The sequence below is a fragment of the Clytia hemisphaerica genome, unplaced genomic scaffold, assembly GCF_902728285.1.
Source record: "Clytia hemisphaerica strain Z4C2 unplaced genomic scaffold, Clytia hemisphaerica genome assembly, whole genome shotgun sequence".
Taxonomy (NCBI): domain Eukaryota; kingdom Metazoa; phylum Cnidaria; class Hydrozoa; order Leptothecata; family Clytiidae; genus Clytia; species Clytia hemisphaerica.
The window spans coordinates 196385-217520 of record NW_027103929.1 but is presented as its reverse complement, the minus strand read 5'-3'; the positions used below and the strand labels follow the sequence as shown (position 1 = coordinate 217520).

Genomic DNA, 21136 nt, shown 5'->3' with positions numbered 1-21136 from the left:
TTCCCTTTTGTTTTTACATTTCTAAAATTAATCATTATAATTTCTTATTTTGGAAAGTATATCATACTTCAGCTAGACGTCTACTGAAAAAAAAAACAAGTTTGTCCTTAATTGTCCATCGCAAACAAAAATTACATGCTTCTAAAAAAAGTGTGTCTGTAACAGTCTGGAATTGTTTTTTGTTTCTTGTGCATATAAATAACAATACATTTTTTTGAATTCCAGACATAATGATCTTTTATTTTTGTGACGGACAAATTAAAAAACAAACTTGTTTTATTCAGTGAACACCCAGCTTTTGGTGGTCAACTGCCTAGAGTACTTTCTAGTTTATCTTTAGATTTCACGAGTAAAAAGCTACAGGTTTAGTGAGTAAATAATAACAAATTTTATTTCTTTAATGTGGAGATCTTGTAAGAACAAGCTATTACCTCCTGTTAGAGATGGTGGACTGCTAGCAGATAAGCTAGAATGGAGCGATTTACGTATAGTTGGACTGAAAAAGATACAGAGTAGTAACATCACTCAATCATAAGTAAAACAGGATTAACCAAATTAAATATAAAAGCAATACAAGTTGATAGAGAATTCAAAATTCCTTAAAGTTTTTATGTTACGAACTCAGACATCCTGCACATTTTATAACAATAATAAACAATACTTTTTATTATTATTAATGTATGATCCATCATTAGCATCATCGCAGTTGTTAATTCCTTTTTCTGTAAATAGTGTGTTAGTAAATACAAATTAGTTGATCAGTTTGATTTTGGATTCAAAATTTGAAAATGGGGGTTGCTTCATACTGTATGCTTTGATCCATTTTCTATATTAGCTCTCTTACGCAGAAGCTAGATTTCCACTGAAAGTGGACAAGCACAGAAAGATTAGTCAGATAACGCTGGACAAGCAATTGCATCTCTAATAATCAATAATCTTTTCTTAAAAATAAACAGGTTGTACCTGTTGTTGGAGTCTTTGGAATGGGTTGTAGTTCCATTAGTCGCGCGGCTGAGGTCGAAAAAAATTGGCTAGAAAATGATTTTCGTGATACACCTCTTAGATTCCACTTTTTTCGATGGAAACTCTCGAATTAGTATATGTAGATTCCAAAATCAAAAAGTTTCCACGATATTATCGTGCAAGTAACGAGTAAATGGCGATTTTTTGCGTTTCCAGGCAAAATTGCAAGGCCTGGAAATTCATGATTTTTGGGGGGTCTTCAAATTAAAAAAAGACCTATATCACATGATAGAGCTCTTCAAACTGAGCAAAAAAGTGTATTACACCAAAGTCCCAACTTCTCTAGATCAAAAGTTATGGGTCTATTTGTGGTCAAAAAGGTGTTTAATTTTGCATAAATTAATGCAGATTGTGGGGAAATTCCCTGTTTCCCATCAGTTTTTTACCACAAATAGGCCAATAAATTTTGATCTAGAGAAGCTGGGACTTTGGTGTAATACACTTTTTTGCTCAGTTTGAAGAGCTCTATCATGTGATATAGGTCTTTTTTTAATTTGAAGACCCCCCAAAAATCATGAATTTCCAGGCCTTGCAATTTTGCCTGGAAATGCAAAAAATCGCCAATTACTCGTTACTTGCACGATAACATCGTGGAAACTTTTTGATTTTGTAATCTACACATACTAATTCGCGAGTTTCCGTTGTTTTTTTGGAATCTAAAAGATGTATCACGAAATGAAACGTTTTTCGACCTCAGCCGCGCGACTACATAGCGTAAGATTGTTCTGAAATAAAACATTATTTTATCAGAGGCGTGTATTTCAAAAATATAATTACGTGTACGTGGCTTTATTTGCACCACAATAAAGAATATCTTATTATCCATTTGCAATGGTAAAATTTGAATAAATAAGGAATTACCTTTTGATGGCAAGTTTGTGGGGTATATTCTGAAAAATTAAAATGTATCATTCAATCATCATCCTTCATCAATCTTTATACAGAAATAGTCTTGCCAAACTTGCAGAACATTAAGTTCATTAAGTTCCTATCTAAATCCTACCTAAATTTATTGGACATGTTCCAGATTCATGCTCCAGACAGTCAACAACCGCAAAGTTCTACTTTTTATTTGATAGGCCAGGGGAGGCTATTCTTCCTTTAGGTTACGCTGTAAATGTTTTGATTTGTATTTCTTACCTGTTTAATTCCACAAGTTTGTGGTTGACTTGGGCCTCTTTCTTGGCCTGCTCATCTTGCTTTTTCCTTTTTTTTATCTCACTTTCTTCGGTATCTGAAAAAAGTATAAATATATCTAATCGTTCTCGGGTAAGTTATGGCATGTCTTAAAATTACCATAATTTTTAGATCGCATTAGTCGACAGAAAATGACCAAACAAATGACTGAACATGAAGGGTACTATGATGTAGTTTCTAACCTGATGTGTAACCTAAATGTTTTATCGCTGATTTTCGCGAAAAACCGCAAAAACTGATTATTACGTAATAATCGATGACGTCACTGAAACTAAAAATTGAATTTGTCAAGAATGGTTTATCCAATTAACTTCAAACTTTCACCAAAGATGTATCTTACTAAAGTCAATCATTTGAAAGAAAAATGTTTTTCGAAATTTTGATGACGTCAGCAGAAATTAGCAAAAAACGAAAAATCTCATTTTCTGCTGACGTCATCAAGCTTTATAGTAAGAGGAAATTTGTAAAATCGTGCGACTTTTTTAGTCAAAGCACTCGTTATACATTTTTGGAAAGCTAATGGGTAGGGGAATCAAAATAGCATGAACATTCACACCGACAATTAAGAGTCCACATATTTTACATACGGACCTATGCTTTGTCTCTCCACTCTTGTACCTTTACTTGGCCATGATTTTTGATGAATTTTAATCATCGAGGAAAAACGATTTCATTTTATTGAAACGTTTTGCCTTCGGATGGAACGTTTTTCTATTTCAAAGAACGATCTATATAAACCTAAAACGATTTTGAGAACACCAAAACGATTTTAGGAGAATGGCATCAAAGGACCATCTTGTTTATTGATTTTACCAGAGTTCAGTATTTGTGATGGAGCAGTACCTGATTATATGCATGGTATTTTACTTGGTGTCACCAAATCTTTATTATCATTATAGTTCGATACATCAGAGCACAAGAAATTTTATAAAGAATTTAAAACATACCCTGCTTACCACATCAGTCACTTGGTAAGTAGAAAATTTAGAAAACAACTGACAAAGTAGCCCTTAATCTATTAAAAATAAGGTAAATACAATTCCACATTTGAGTTACATGGTGTATTTATAAACTTTCCGTTTCAATTCTGACGTTAAGCTACAAATTTTAAATGAGGCTTTCAGACGTTGAAATATTAAGCCTTTGGATGTAATTTCAAGAAGACCAATCTTGGACACCTGAAAGGTTTTACCTGACTCTTTTGCTTGTACCAATTTAACTTTCAATTTTTGGGACAGTATTCTTGGAAATGTGTTTAATTTCTTTATATACTATTGATGTTTTTGGTAGCACTCAGCTAACTTCAATCCCTAGAATGAAGCCTTCACTAAACTAGTCATAGCTTGCACTAAAGGCCACCGAAATTAATATCCATGACGAAAAATTTATGACTAATTCAATAAGCTAATGAAACGTTAACCAGTTATAAAAGGAAAAATAAGCAGGATATAACGTGCATAGAACGGCTTTTTGATTCACATTTTCGAACATCTTAAAATTTATACTTGTTTTCAATTTAGGCTACGGAAATCACTTGGATAAGACAGCGTTTTTTTCAAAGTTTTATTTTATAAACCAAGTAAGAATGCCATATTTATTACATTTGTGATATTCAAAACGTAGAAAAATCTAATATTTTTGAATGATACCATTTAAAGTGTTTAGATTGAAATTAGTAATTCAAAACTCAAGCGTGAATTATTTGTTCAGTAATATTGTGATCGATGGAAAAGTTTTTTTTGAAATTAAAAGTCAAAGTAGACAGTTTTTTTTTTACTAAATCAAAATATCAAAAGATGAATTAAATAAACTATGTAATGTAAAAACTTTTTATGTTTTATAATAAATATTTTCTGTTTTTGTTTTTTTAAAACCTTTGTACAAGTCATAAAAGTAAAATATCAAGTTGAGAGTGTAAAATCTAAAACTTTGTCAAAATTGTGTAATCTAATATTTTTTTTGTCATGATAGAATTTGTTACTAATCACTGCGATCTTTAGAGTAATGTTTAAAAATCGGGGAAATCGAAAGTCTATTTTTGTAAAAAGTGCTGTAAAAGTTCTTAAAAGGACCCCATTCTTTGGGTGAATGAAGCCCTAGTATGTACAATTTTAACCCAAAACTTTTTTTTTTAAGATTGTTGTTCAAAATCGGATAATTTTGGAAATGTTTACTTTCAGCTCCCTCAATATCCCACCACATCCCGCGTGAGCTCCCTCAAAATCGGAATTGGAATTATTTCGGACTGGAAAGGAGTAGAACTTTGAAATTTTCACTGTAAATTCGCTTTTTAGTTCTTCTACGGATAAAGGGAAAATTATCTCTTTAGACATCATCGATTTTTCTTTATGGCCAAAATTGAACATTTTTGAATCCGATTTAAGATCGCCGTGAATAAAAATCAAAGATCCAGCCAAGAGGCGAAAAGTTGTTTCATATTTGAAGGTAGCAAGATAAAGAACATCTTTTCTTTTCCTCTTTTCAAATTTTCTTTTCGATTAAAATATTATTCTTTAGTACAATTTCCGATACAGTGTATTTAAAAATAAACCGAATAGAAATTGGGATGTACAATATTCTATTAGCTTTTTTATGGACACAATGTACATCTTTGTCGAGTTAAATTAGCATATAATAGCATGAAACAGATTATACAACATGGCTAAAATTAGCGAAAACAAAAGAATATAGAGTTCATAAAATCAAACTATGCTAAAAAGCAACACTAAGTGAAAAGAACAAAATAAAATGTTTATGTTTTAATTAGTTCATTGATATAATTCAATGTTTGTGACTTCTTTTTTAGCTTCGGAATACGTGATTTTTACTTTGCTTTTTGTTAGATCCATAACCTTGTTTTCTAAAGATTGTTTATTTCTAAATACTGCAGTAAAAAATCCTTACCAAACAATGGTTCCAACACATTCGGATGGAAGGTCAATTCGACGTCGTCGTTTTCATTTTCGATTTCAATGGTACCATTAAACCCAACACTGAGATAAGCATCGTCTAATCTTCGTCCGCATTGGCATGAGAATCTTTCTTCACCTTCTGGAGGCGTGATTTTGCGACGGCATTTTCTATTGGTGCACTGAGGGTATATGTCAATAGTGCAACCAATAATAACAGCATTATTGATTGTAGGAAATGATTTTTTGTTCTCCTCGTCTTCAATTTTCTTCCAGTCAACTGATTCTATCGATTTCATATCAATTTGAAAATGATCTTTCGTAACAACTATGACGGTACCTTTGGTTGTTGTCAATTTCAGAATACCATAGTAGAATTTGACTTGGAGATGAGTAAATATATGTACTTTTCCGTCGTTAATGGAATCAATCGACTTCCCCCAGATCGCTATAGGAACGCTATTCCCACTTTCATCTACAATATTTCCTTCTCTAAGTCGCCCATTCGAGCCATCTTTTTTCGTTTTCGTTTCCTCATCCGACGACCACTTTATTTTTCCTTTCACGTCGTAAAACTGTTTTTCTTTGTTCTTTGCCTCTTGCAAGGAAGAGACTTGATAATCTTCAATAGAAAAAGAGAGGTTAAATTCTTCATAGAACGATCCCCGGTATTTGTTGAAAAAATAAGCATCCCCCACTTTTAGAGACATTTCCAAAAAGGTCTTTACGGTGATATTAAAATAGGCATTTCCGCTTGCGCCAATAATTTCTTCGGAAACATTAATAACGTAACCATAAAGATCTAAAAATGAAAACAAATAAATACATTAAAATTCAAGTATGCCAGAAAAATTGAATGATATAATGCAGTGGTGCAATTGGATTTTTGTTTATGTATACTATGGCACTAGTGGTAACAACGTCATGGGACCAACAAAATCATTCTATTTTCAAAGTGTGATTGATAAACATGCTCTCTTAAAAATCAAAATAACAAGCCGTATATGTATAAAAGTTGCGAAGCGTTCCAGAGCCTCCTCGATTCGCAAGTTGCAAGCAAAATATTTTATTCAACGACGCGGCATTTGTGCAGTTTTCCTCTACATTTGCTGCAGTCTTTCCGGATATCCTATCATTTGCAAATTTTTTATAGTCCCTCTCTGTAAAAATGACATCTGTAGATTATCTCTCATTGAGAAAAATGAAGCTTCAACCGTTCTATTTTTCATTTTCTAGAATAAATAGCAAATAAGTTTAAAGAAACAACAATATAAGAAGATGAAAACACTAAACACACTCAGGGCATTTTGAACTTAGAAAATAAAAACAAACTGTACCCTTATAATTATAAAGGTTGGTGAGTCCAGTCAAAACACAGATTTGATCTGTAGCATCACGCTTCACCTTTACAAAAAGGAGGATATCATAAAATGAACCAAGGAAAATTTCATAATTTCAAAAAAGTCATTTTGCATTATCATACAGTAATATAACTAATAATGTTAAAAAAAAAGAAACAAAATAGGACAAAGCAATTCCAAATTCATAATTTCCAACAGATTGCAAGGAGGGAAAAATATCTTATGGGAAACATTTTTGTAATCTGCCCAAAGTGAAAGAAAACTTCAAGTTGCCAACTAAAGTTTTCCATATTAGACGTCAAACGTGGAAGAAATTTTCCAAATTGACAAAAAAAGCTTTCCACATTTAAAACACAAATACCAAGTTCAAGACAGAAGTTTCCACATTTGAAAAAGAATGCCAACAAAAATGAGAAAAGAGACTTTTTAATCTAATGTTTCCAGACCATCTAAAAAAGAAAGAAAAATAACTATTAAAAAGCAACAAAATGAAGAACGACAAACCCTAACTACCATAAGTTGGTCTAATGTCGACATCGGTCTTCTAATTTCGATAGGATAGGAATATATAATAAGAAGGTCGAAATCATTGATAGACTAAAGATTTTTCCTCTCATCGCGCTAATCAAAGTCAATCAGCGATTCCGACCTTCCTCAGTTTCTATTGTTCCTATCTCTCAAGAAGGGTGTCGAAATTAGAAGACGGATTTCGACATTAGACCAACTTACTGTATCAAAGAACGACATATCACACATCGCCATCCACAACCCCGACAGAAAGTGACTGTACCACACAGATTCATTATTCATCATTGTTTATCACGGGAATTAAGTACCGTTAGATTGGGTAACTTGCTTGCATCAGTGGAGGATAACATGCATAGCCCTCAAATGAAAGACCTGGCTGGTCATTAAAATACAAAGGGCCATTCCAGAAAATTTTTGTTACCCCCCGTCGGACGACGTGCATTTTTAATTTTTTTCTAGCCTCGGAAATAATTTTTCTTTTCCAGTGGTGGTTGGAAATTCCGATGAAAATCCATGTATTTTTGCAAAATGCTTCGGAAATTCCACTCTTTTTTGCCTTTTTTAATTCAATTGCCTTGGAAATTCATACATTTTCTTCTCTCACCTTGGAAATTTCGAATTTTGGTGAAAACTTTTGCCCTCGGAAATCCTGTGTCGTCCGCCCCCTGTTACAGATAAATTCTGATATGGCCCAAAGTTAAATCGAAACAAAAATTGTAGAGTAAAGATGCGCGAGCGGAGCTGCGTAGTTGTATTTTAAAGACCAGTTCAGATCATTCATTTGAGGGCTATGCATGTTAGCCTCCACTGATGCAAGTTACCCAATCTGACGGTACATGTGGTTTAAAAGAACGCAAAACTTTGTATGCGTATAAGTCTCTTTTAGGGTGAGCTGTAAAGATTAAATGAATTAACTCTCATATAAGCAACAAAAGCTTTTCACATTTTAAACAGATAAATGTGGAGGAAAATTTTTATAGTTGACAACAAAAATTTTTTCATGTTTTAAAGGCTTGGAGACTGTTCATCTAACGTTTCCAGATCGTCTAAAAAGAACGACAAATAACTATTAAAAAGCGACAAAAAGAACGACAAATTTTTAAAGAACGACAAATTTCATATTTCGCCATCCACAACCCCGACCGAAAGTGACTGTTCCACCCCTAGAGATTCATTCCTCTTTGATTGTCACGGGAAATAACTGCTTGTGGTTGAAAAGAACGGCAAATTACGCATGCGTATAGTGTCTATTTGGGTGATCTGGAAACATTACATGAACTAACTCCTTGTCAAAAGTGTGTTGACAACAAAGGTTTTCCACGTTCAAAATGCACAAAGAAAATTTCAAAGTACTGTAAGAAGTTGTGCAGAAGGGTTCTGGGTTCACCACGATTCAGCCGGTTTACCAGATGAGTTCACCTCCGTTCTTCTTGGTTCTCCTGGTTCACCTTTTTCTAATTCAGTTAAGTCAATATTGCAGAAGAAGAAGATTTTGATCTGAGGTTGAGTGAAAACTAACCTAAGTCAGTGAAAATTACAAAATTGTCCTATTTTTGCAAGAAATTGGCATCTCTCATTCCAACCGTCAAAATGGAAACAAAACATTCGATTCAGAAAAGAATGATAAGTACACTACAACATAAGCCATTTCTTGTGACAATCATAAAAAAATCTTGATCCAATTCAACTCATTAATAGCATGAACACCAAAGACAACAAAGTAAAAGAGAATAGCAACAACCTTCCATGTTTGTTTTGATTTTTGAAAAAGCATAATGGCATCACTTTCGCTTTGCAATAAATTCAAATAATATCAATTTACTATAACGGAGGTAATTTGTTTTATCATTTCCCGGGATGTTCTTCGTGTTTGTTATCTCCTAAACATTGGCGTCACGGGTTACGGAGAGTTTACTCGTTCTTCGTATCATTCTGACGTATACGTCAAATTTGATATAACGGAGGTAATTTGAGTTACCATTTCGCTGAATATCCTTTGTATTTTATCTCCTTTATATTTTGGTATCGCGCAACTCGGAGATTCGAAACGTTTTTCCCATCTCCTGCCTTATAGAGAGTTGAAAGGAATGGATAGTTAAAGGTACGCACACACGATAGCAAAACTGCTTCGCTCATGTACATTCGCTTCGCAAAAATACCAGTGGCTCACCAAGGTCATGGTTTGAATACTTCGTTGGTGTGTTGTAGGTTAGTGATTGTGTTGTTGGCGAAAAAAAATATTTTCTTTTCGGTGTTGTTGAAGTTGTTGTTAAATATTTTGCAAAGTTTAGATTTCGAAAAGCTTCGATTGAAAAATTGAAAAGTATAAATTTTTGGGGAAAGGAAAATCAATATAAAAGGGGTTGCGCGCGCTCCAGAACGCCCACGCTCCTCCACTCTGTTTGCATTGCAAAGAGTTCATTAGTTGCTGTACAGGTTACAGGAATTAAATATCTTGCTAGGAGAGTTCGTACTTTTACGGTGTGACAGTATCGGGCCTTTTTTAGTACGGAATTTGACGAAGAAAGAGACGGGGAAGAATATTTCAAAATCAGACGGTGACGGTGATTAGCCTTATTTCTACATTCAGGTATTTTAACCCCTACAAATCAGTGTGACGATTTTATCTTTTTTTTAAATCTTCGCAATTCCGGGATTCCAAATCCCCACCGAAATATTTTGGCATTTTTGGGTATTTTAACCATAGTCATTATGAAAAATAACGTTTGTTTTAACATTTATCCGAATTTGAAGCTCGGGCGAGAATTGCGACTTTGGTACCCTCACTTTGTTTCATTGGGTCTTTTTATTTGGTAGGGGTTGAGTGACTTTCAGGCTATATTCTCAGCCTTTTTGAGCTTTTAGATCCTGAGATCGTAAGGTTGTTCACCTTATCTTTCCAACCGTACTTTAAAGCACCTAAAATTCACTTGCGGTTTTCAAACTTCGAGGGAATTCCCCTTTTATGCCAAATATGATGGTGGGGATTGCAGCCAAAATTTTGATTTACCCCCCCCCCTTTGTTACGTTCTAAATTAGAATATCAATAAGAAAACATTCCTCGAGATGGAATATACGGCCTACATGTCTTTCTGGTGGTATTCTTTAAAAATCTGTCTCAATTTCAACAGGTAAGAAAGAAACACAGTAAAGGTTTTGAATTTTTCAAATTTGATATAATTTCGTAGGATTAATCACAAACAATGATAATCACAAACAAATGATAAATAAACAAATAAATAAACAATGATAATTCAATAACTATCTTAATATTATATAATGATATATCTACAATATCTATTTTAATTGTCATAAATAAGCGCTAAGATATATTAAGTATAGAGACTAGAGACTACATAAAGATTAAGAATAGAGACTAGAGACTAAATATATCAAGTTAGTAACGTTATGTTGTTTACCGAATTACTTAGAATTGATTAATAACAAATAACGAATAATTTTATGGACAAAGTCCATAACATCTGTTTTAAGCCAAACATAAAAGCACGAAATATTTGGAAAGTACCTTATCGGGAAAAAATTTCGTCGGGGAAAAATTCGTCACTTGCTGGTAGTTGTTAAACGCATTAAGGCCGGGGAAAATTTTCGTCGGGAAAAATATTCGTCACTTGTCCAAAATTTCGTCACTTTTCCCCGACTAAGTTTTCCCCGATAAGGTATAAATTATTTTGAAGACCCTCGAAGATCGAACGATTATTTTACAAAGTGATGTAGATAAACTACTAAAATAAAATGCTATCATAAAAAGTAACATATCTATTTCTTCCAGCAACAACGAAGCAAAGTAAGAATACAGATGTTTTTCTTTTGAAGTCTTAAAATATTTTATAGCTAGTTAGAAATGAATATTATTACTTTCTATGGTAGCATTGGCGATTGCGGCGCCGACATTCCGAACACGTGCGTGACCTGGACCGTGACCGGGATCGGGAGCTTGAGCGCGAACGATTTCGTGATCTTGATCTGGTCCGTTCACGCCCAACTCGACCACCATCTCGACCACCACCTCGCCCATCACCACGACTGCCTCTCCCACGGCCACGATCATTATTAAAACGCCTTTCCGGCTTTGTGCGTGGGGGTAACATCCCGTCTCCATTCACCCAATAACCAAGCCCAGCATCGCTTGTGTCGGCGTTGGCCACCGATTGCGCCCGGTGGACGAATAATTGTCTCGTGAAAGCTGAAAAAACAGATTTGAAGGGGTGATGTAAATGAAAGAAACATTATAAGTAATTGATCTTGTGAACAACCAAAATGAACATAGCGTTTGTGACCTGTATGATCAGGTAAAAGGGTTATAAGATTAAATGCGGTCATAAATTTGTTAACAGGGATTTAAATCACTAAGAAAAAATTGACGAAATTGGTTCAACGTGATGTATGTAATTTTTTCCAAATCACATAATTTTATTTTCAAATTTAAAGTTAAGTGATTTACTTACTGACTTGATTGACAGGAACGCCCGGTGGAATCGAATCCAACGATTTACCTGTCCCATCTGAAAAAAGGTTAATAAACTTACAAGTTGGAAAGGCATGAAGGTAAATCGCTGTTTCTATTTTTCTTCTTCATATGTGTTGGGCAACTTACAAAGTCTCCCTCCCTTATCAAATTAACCCCTAAAACAATGTACAACCCTAAAGATTTCCAGTTATAATCGAATATACCTACCAAATCCAGAGATCCTGCTCTGCAGATTGTTTAACTGTTCAGCAGCTAAAGAATATAAAAAGGAATCATTTTCAGTATCAGACTTTTAGCCGAAAGCTGGTGGTCCGTCTGGGCGATCTTTGTATTATGTCAATGTATTATTGGGTTTGAGTAATATGTCAAACGATATTGGTAGAAAGTGAGGACAATGAGTAGTAGGAAAATCTCAAGGCAATAATTCAAAATTAGTAGGGGATACTAAGAAGTGAGCTGTTAGCATCAAGCACAACCTTCGATAAATATGTGAACAATTAAGAATTTCTGTCTAACTATATAATTTCACTCAGGAGATTTGGGTGGCATCGCCTATATAAATATAACTGACAAATCAACCGAATATAGAATATTATATACCACCGTTGATTATTGTCTGCAACTGAGACATTAAACTGATCATTTGCGGGTCGGTAACTTGTGTTGACATTTTTTTACTACAAATATATTAGAACTGAAAAAAGAAAAGAAAACGGAAATTCTTTTATTATAAAACTGGGACTGAATTTGTAAGTTGTTTCTGACTTCCTGCACGTCCAACGTCTACCTGCGTCTACTCAAAGAACACATAAGACACATAAGCTGATTTTTAGTATTTTATAAAAACTAGATATACTGTATCCGCCAACGTAATTTAAATTTTAAATAAAGTAAACATTTGGACATTTCAGAACAGTTAAGAAAAGTAATAGTCTCTATTAAAATAATGGTCTCAATTATAAATCATTTTTTCAAATAGTATAGAAAACAGAAAAGTCAACCAAACATTCTGTTTGAAAGATATGATAGATATCTATTTCCCGGGAATATCGAAGATAACAAGTAATCGTATCAGGTGGAATTTTATTGGAAAAAATTAAATCAAACTATTCTTAGCTAACAAATTGAAATACTTATAAACTGCACTATACTTGTCTTGTCTTTTAAATTCTCCGATACTAGTCACCTGAATAATGGAAAAAAATAGATTTTTAAACTGGATGATTTTCAAAATATAAAACATCAGGGTAAAGGAACTGTAAAAAAGATTACAAAGAATATCAAGGAAATTACCTATTTCATAATTCTTGGATTCAATCGTTGGTTGTTGGTGAAACAGTTTCGATTTTCTCAGGACATCATATTGAATCTAATTGAATTAGAAAAACAGAGCAGAAATCAGGCTAACTTTTAAAACGTAATATATAATCTCAAAGAAAAGTGGGTTCAGAGAAACATTAGAAACTGCAACGACTTTAAACCGGTCACTTTTATTGCATTTGTTTTTTATTTTGCGAGAAGATTGAAGGACATACCGAAAAAAGTAAAACATGTAATAACTAAGACTTACCGTTTCTTACTTCTTACAACTACTTTTTCAAACCTGAAGTCAAATAGAGGGATGATATCCAGAATTTAATGTCCAAATCAGTCCAAAACTGTCATTTTTAATATGTATCGTCTTATTGCGATGTATGGTCTGCTAACATACAGATAATCAATCGTCTTATTGCGATTTATAGTCTGCCACCCTTCCACCCTTGTTCAGACTTTAGCATTTGATGATGCCCAACTCCGGCTAGCTGGCAGTTTATTTTTAATACGTATCGTCTTATTGCGATGTATAGTATGCCAACATATACTTTTATATCTATCGTCTTATTGCGATATAGTCTGCCATCCGTCCCGACTCCAGCTAGCTGTAATTTGATAAGTATCGTCTTATTGCGATATAAGTGGCCAGTCAACATCCAGATAATTTATATTTATCGTCTTATTGCGATCTTTTCTACCAATATTCGTTTCAATAAGCCATGAAGTCATATCCAATTTTGGATTGCTGCTTTGTTTATTACTAAAGTCCTTTCCCTTATGTGAGCACTAATCTTAGCTTTTTAATTTCAGCTATGCCAAAATAATTGTACCTCTGAAATCAGGAGGCTTCAAAGTAATTCTTCTTCATTTTCTAAATTTTTCGAATTATTTTTCTTAGAAAATATAGTGTTCTAGTTACGGTCGAAAAATGGCAAGCAAATCAAAGATTAGTGCACACTTAAAGCGAATGAATTTTAATATCTAATGCTTTACTACAAAAATTAAAAATGTATACTAGGACTTGACATTCATTATATATTAATTCCGAAGGTCCAAAGTCGAAACGGTTTATAAAAGTAGGCGTTAAAGTGGGGGTAAAAAAGTTTATCTCAAAGTATTAGCTTATTATGCAGGGAGGATGATATGAAATCTGAAAACCAAATTTCATTTACATTAGGTTGTTTTGATAAAATAGCTAAAAAGAAATACTAGGAATGTCAAGTACTAGGAACATTCAATTATTGTGCATTAAAATTGCATCCTTAAGGCGTACAAACTTTTGCGAACAGAAACTTTTGTGGCTTATGCATGTAATTGTTAAAGATAAAAATAAATTTTAATTCAAATTCAAATCATATTTGTAGCCTTTTACATCTTAGTTAAAAATATTGTTTTATCCAATTCAAGGAATAATTGTCACTAACTCGATTTCCTTTGAGAGTCTTGTTTTAATGAAATGATTCACAAAAGTAAAATGGCGTGATTTTATATTTATTTGACCTTGCCAAAGCAAAGTTTCTGTTCGCTAAATCTGTACGTCCAAAGTATTTTGAATCGGTCCATCTTTGCTTTCAATACGGTTGACAGATTATTTCAAGGAGCAATATACACAGGTACAAGCTGCATTTCCACTGGTACATACACTGGTAATGATACCATCGTTGCAAAGTGCATCAAATTCATTTAGCAGCTGAAGATACTTTGATTTATTTAAAAGATGCGAGTACCTGGCAATAGTATTAGCAGACAGTTCATTTAGTCGCTTTTCTTCTTGACGGCGATTCTGCATTTGTGGATGGTTGTTTATGTAATGAAGCCGGTCTTGTGGTATTTTATCAATTAAACACCATCTATCCTCGCTTTCAGCTCTGGATAAAGCAGTATAAGTTATTCCCAAACTTTGCTGTTCCATGTACTTACCTTCTTGTATACTCACCCTCATGAATTCAGCAGGTTGATTGCTTCCAACAGTGATACCTTGGGCCTTAGCTATTGGGAGGGAATAACCTGGCATCAATGGTAAACCAGTTCGACTACAGCATTCACTTTCACATTTTGAGCGGACTGCAGTAATCGGGATAAATTTGGGATTGTTAATATCCCAAGCTGGTCCAGTATACCTCGGGAAATAAACAATGACTGCTGTAGGTAATTTTGGAGGTGATGTGCCTTTTTCATATAAAATTGCTTTCACAATACCAACAGCACCATTATGTAAGCCATAGGGGGTAAACGCTCTTTGGTTTTTTGTCAATATAACTTTTGAATTAACTGCGATTGTGGCTTTAGGTGGTATTTGACCAACTTGTTTATCTCCATTCTTGTGATGATAACCTCGACCTGTAGATGGTATTGTGGCAACAGGAACATTTAAGTTGGCTAAATTCTTTCGGTGTTCTTTATTCACCTCACGCCAAGTTTCATGCAATGTTATTGTTATTTCAGCATTGCAGTAATTCATCTTTTCAGCCTCGGGAAGCTCTTTTTCGTATCTGGCATTTACAGCAAGCCAGTCTTGTTGTGTGATTCTACCACCTCTAATTCTTAGTAACCTTTCAAGAAACACTTTTTCACACTCTTTCTGTCGCATTGTCTGATTAAGAACAATGACGTCCTGAAAGTTTCGGTAAATGGCAAACCCGGCAAGCTCATCAGGTGAAGCATTCTTTGCAGGGCGGAGATGAAGATCTAACTTTTTGACTGGCCCAAGCTGGCCAAGATCACCAAAAAAGTTCACAACTGGAATCGCTCCGAAGGTATTGTCACAATTATTTGTGGCTTGGGAAAATCTTTCACTTGTCCATCCAAGGAGTCCTTTTGAAAACATGCTACGTTCATCCATATTTAAAACAGCCAATTCAAGTTCTTTATTTTTATAACCAATAGTCTCACAAAGCTTTTTCAAAGCCTTTCCCTTTAATGGGTAATCACTCATTTGGGCTGACTTGAGATCATTTGTTTTAGATTTCGAAAGAGGAGGTGTGGTGGAGTGAACTGTCCGACCACCAGGGAGAAGCAAACTTGCTGTTCCAGTAGGAGCCAGGTTCAACACTGCATTATTTCTTTGACGTAATCTTCTTGCTATAAAACTAATTGAATTTATGACAAAAGTTTTACCTGTACCTGCAGTCCCCTGTACTAATAATCGTAACGGTTCATAGTTCTCCCCTTTCTTGAGTAAAATCATACGTTCTAGATTTATTGATATTATTAGTCTTTGCAACTCGTTGGCTAAAAGTAGATTAATTCTTGGCAAGTCACATCTACCATACGAATTGACAGTTTGTTTCTCAACTTCAGCATCCATATCATCCAACCAAGTGCCAACATTATCTGGCCAAGCTTGTCCTAAGCATTGCATTGCATACCCATGCCAATCAAAGTCTGGTCCTCCATCAAGTAATGGAACCTCAAGTTCCTCATCAACAGCATTCGAGGGATTAGCATCGTGAAGCTCATTCAACAATTCATGAGCTACATTAACTTCCCTCATTTGAGAATCTTGTGAAAAGGTACTGGACGAAAAGGAGTATTGAGAATCAGCTTGTGACTCTTGATTTGCATTATCATTGTGCTGTTCATTTAGCTTGTGCCTTCTTTTACGTTCTCTCTCCATTTTTTCGTCATATCTCTTTTTCGCTGATTTCACATTATCTTTAACAACACGTGGGCATTGATCTGTATCAAGAAAGCGTGCAAAAGCTTCACCAAAAGTTTCTTCTTCTAGCTTCAAATCTTCAGGTTTTGTCCATACTCCAGGTGAAAACATCATGAGCTTACCTTTACAGTAGTCTTCTGAGAGTGGCCAGACAGGATTCACTTGGATACCTGTGAAAACTGGGCAGTGATCAGCAGCGCATTTGGTTCTGCAAGAACATTCTGTCACCCAATCATATAAGGTCATTGTAGGATTCTTTTCTCTACGCTCATTACTTAGAAACTTATCGATAGCAATTTTTTGAGTGAAGTTTTCACCATCAGGCTTACTGCTAAGAGGTCTATAACCACTCAAACCAACAGATTGAAACTTTCTAGTACAATGCCACAGTTTGCCACCAGAATTGATAAAGTCACAACAAGCAGCAGGTGTATCAATTTTACCAAGTATCCTATTAAGCAATCTTAATACGATACTTTTAACTGAAGCATTGGGATCTGCACTGTCTAAAAGGTGACCATAGATAGTGACCAAATCCTGTGTTGCGGCAGCACCTTTGCACGCGTAAGAAGTGATATATTTTTGTAAATTTAACAAATCTTGATCAACCAGAGCCTGAGTATCGCAGTTGGCCAACCAGGATAATAAATGAGCTTTTACATTCATTATCATCCTGCAATGGTCTCTGGGGCCCTCATACCTTGGATGCTTATCTCCAGTTATAATTGGGTCGAAAGGATGTAGTTCTTTTCCTGGTGTTTTTTTAGATATGGGATCTTCTTTTCCAAAATGTACCCTACAATATCGTGTATCAGAGTCAACTCTTTTTCTTTTCAGACAATAGTCATTACAATTATGTAATGCTACTCGATTCACAAGATAAAGATACAATTCTCTAACTTTTTCTGGGGTGGTGCAATATTCTGTCATTATAAGATTCAGTGGGTCAATTTCAGGAGGCTCTTGGGTACCCTCTGGTTTTGCCCATTTTTCCTTATTTGGAATCCAGACTTTAGAGCCATCTTGGCCATTCTCTTGAGAGCCACCTGCAGGGTGCATACTAACAAAGCCTGGTGAAAATATGGTATCTGTGTCTTCTTCATGTGTTTGAAGCCATTTATATAAGGTCTCAGCTTTTTCTTGGTCACTGGATAAACCATCTATATCAAGAGCTTGCTCGATATTTTTGGCTTGAGTTTCAGAAAATATGAGTCCATGGCTGTGAATTTGTCCTCTTGATTTGGCAAATTCGAAGCGAAACCAATAATCAGTTAAGTTAAACAACTCTTTGGCTACAGTGTTATAGTAATTTATTGTCCTTGTCTCAAAATATAAAGTGGCAATGTGCAGATTTTGTAAAACTGTTCTTCTGAGATAATGCATATCTGTATTCAATTTATTTAAAATATTATCATAAGTGATCTCACATGTAGAACTAATGTATTTAGCCAAAAATTGTTTAAGTGGAGCCCAGTGGAGTTCTGCCATACTATTAGTATGAAAGTAACTTGGTAAATCCCCTATTGAGTATCTTCTAAAGAAAAGTAAAGCATCCAATTCTCTTTTGCATCTGTTCCAATATGGGTCAGAATTGACAAGATTGGAGCCCATCCTGATAACTTTTCTAGCAATTGAATCGTCATTATTGTTAAAACGCTCTTTCAGTTCATCAATGCTAATGTGACTGTCGGTTAGCTGTTGCGCTACTAAAAAGTTGCCATTGTTTAAAGCTTTTTTACGTAGTGATAGATTGTACAGAAAAAATTTTAAAAATGGATGTTTAGAGACACGGTTATCCTTTTGAAAATAAATATGCTTTATCCATTCATCCAAACTGACTGTCACCAAAGGATTATGGGTAAAGTCACAGGTAGCTGCTGTGAAGATGGATGGAAAGGCTTGCGCAAAAAAGCCGGGAGTTTTTAATTCAGATAAAGGTTCAGCATCTGCATATTTCCATTCTGCTAGTGCAAACTTGTTGGCAATATCTTCACTTCCTGTCACATTTTTAACAATCGTTTTAATTTCTTCACTAACATCTTTGGGTTCAGCAGGTAATATGATACTTGATGTTGTATAGCTTTCATCGTCAGGCGAGAAGGGTACTTCAAACTGGGCAGGTGCCGGGCCTAGCTCAGTTTCAGGTACATTGTTTTCCGTAAACACAGTTTTTAATCCGGAATATTCCTCCCTTTCTGCTGGTAGAGCACTCAATCTTTCAAACATTATATCAACATCAAAATAATAAGGGTTTGGAAAATGCTCAAAATATTTGTTAGTCAATGTTCTATTTTTATGGTCTGGTCCGCAGTATTTTTTTGTATTAGCTCTAAGCGTGTCATAACCACCGTTTGGTATTCCAAAGCATAAGCATTTCAATGCAATTTCAACTGCTTGTCTTTGTACAGTGAAATGTCTGACTTTCTGTTGCTTTTGACCTCTGCGTTTTAAAACAACAATACCTACCTGCTCAGGAAGTTTAGGTAACTGGGTGGCTATTGACATCCTCTGAGGGATGCTTATAGAATGGCCCTTAGATGACATCATGCCATACCTCAGCATGTGAACACGCATACAGACAGTTATTTTAGATATGAGTGCCAATTCAACAGTTGTAAGATTTTTGAAACATTCTGGAATTGGACCAAAGTGCATGTTATTATGCCTAATTATGTCTTGTTTTGGACCAAGATCACTTTCAGGACTATCAATACCGGACCACTTTGCAGCTCTAAGCTCTTGATTTATTTTATTATTGGATTTATTTTTCTCAGTACATTTGACATCTTGCGGTCTTTTTTGGTTTGCGCTTTCTACTGTCTGTGACACATTTTGGACAGATATTTTTTTTATTGAGTTTTATATTATTTAAATTGACTAAGCGATTATCTTTGTTTTCAAAAGATGTGTGGAATTGAGGATGTATTTCCATACATATATCGCATTTCAAAAATGTGTGACTCATTTCCCCATTTTCAAACTTTTTGATTGATTCATACACTTTAGGATTCTTATGAATGGCTGAGGAGACGTTAGAAGTGACACCTGAGGATATTTCATTGTCCTCTTGGACGACCGGCTGTTCTGTTTCTGGTATTGAGCTCAAAAGTTCAATGTTTTGCCTTTGACTTGAGCGTGACTGAGAAAGTGTCTTTTGAACATAATAATTGTTATTTTCAATACTCTTTTTATACTTTTTATTATTTTGAAAAAAAATTTACTTTTTAGAATGCCTTTTTGTTTTATTTTTATATTTTTCACTTTCAATTTCTCTTTGATGGCTTTTGGACTCTTTGCAGGACTGTCTGTTTTTACCTCACTTTTAACTTGATTTGGGTATGTTATTTTTATTATTGGCTTATCAAGTGAAACTTTTTTCAAGGGAAAGGTACATATAGCTTTGCCATAATACTTAGGATTACTCTTGTTTGAAACAGAATTGATAGAAGTGATTGAAAAATCAAATGTGGTTTGTCAATTTGAGGTTGATTAGGAGGTATATTTGAATTGTTGATCAGATGGAAAATTGTTTTTTTAAGACTGGTGTTTTTTCATCTATAGGGCATGCTTTACAGTCAAAGTCTTCTTTTTGGTTTTCAGGACATTTTTTTTTATGTTTAATTTCATCACGCATTGCTTTTCTCCGTTTCCTTATGGCAGTGGTTGTTTCATTTTCATTTGGCTGTAAAAATGTAATCCCATATAAGTCACATTCTTTCTGTAGAATTTGATCAGCTTTGTTTTTGCGGTTGTTGTTAACTTTATTAGGTGTAGTTGTTGTCACCGTTGGTTTTGTGGGAAGGATATCAGAGGGAAATTTGTTTTTGTATGATTGAGCAAAAGATGTAACAACATTTGATTTTTTTATACATTAATAAATAGGGCACAATATGGTCATTCACTTTACAGTTAAAATTAGGGTTGTGGATAGGATTCACTATGGCATCGTCCACAGAAAACCACTGTTCACCATATTTTACAGCTGATGTGTAATGGCCGCTATTTGCAGTTTCGCCATGGTGAAAGATGACTGCTTGTAATTCTAAAGTTCCTAAATAGAATATTGTCAATTCGATTCTCAATTGTAATTTCTGGAATAACTTTTCTACAAGTATTTGTTGCTTGATCAAAACGAAATACACCCAAGGAAATAATCAGATAATCAGAAACATGGAGCAGTGTTGTTGATTTTAATGCCATCGTACGCGTTGGACAATTAGAACACACATATGGCTCATCAAGCAGCTCTGCATTTTGAGCATTTATCAGTTTCAAAAGTTCTTTTTCAATGGAATTGTTATATAAGTTAGAAAATTTAATACAGGATATAGAATCATACATATTTTTCTCTGATACTTTCTGACAATTTTTACAAAGCAATTCCTCTAGCATTGCGATTTTAAAAATTGAAGCGTCTGACACAGTATTATCTGGATTTGACGGATAAATAATTTCCAATATATGTAAAAGACATTCTTGAGCATCAAACTGCTCAAATCTGGAATGGTCGTATCCCCCATTTCAAAGAAAGCAATTAGTTGATATGTTTCTATTGGAACAGCCGAAGAACTCATTGATGTAAATAATTCATTGATCGCTATTGTTTTACTTGGGGTACCGACATCAATTTCAAACTGACAAACACGTTCCCGAAGAC

General features: G+C 34.5%; 1 protein-coding gene across 1 annotated transcript; it reads right to left on the bottom strand.

Annotated features, from left to right (window-relative positions):
* Window positions 1-11089: 11089 nt before the first annotated feature.
* On the bottom strand, window positions 11090-18984 carry LOC136809790 (uncharacterized). The gene is made up of 3 exons (XM_067066346.1): window positions 14549-18984; window positions 11533-11541; window positions 11090-11222 (listed from the first exon to the last, which is right to left on the bottom strand). Exons 1-3 carry the CDS (start codon window positions 18982-18984, stop codon window positions 11090-11092), a joined length of 4578 nt encoding a protein of 1525 aa, XP_066922447.1.
* Between the last annotated feature and the right edge of the window lie 2152 nt (window positions 18985-21136).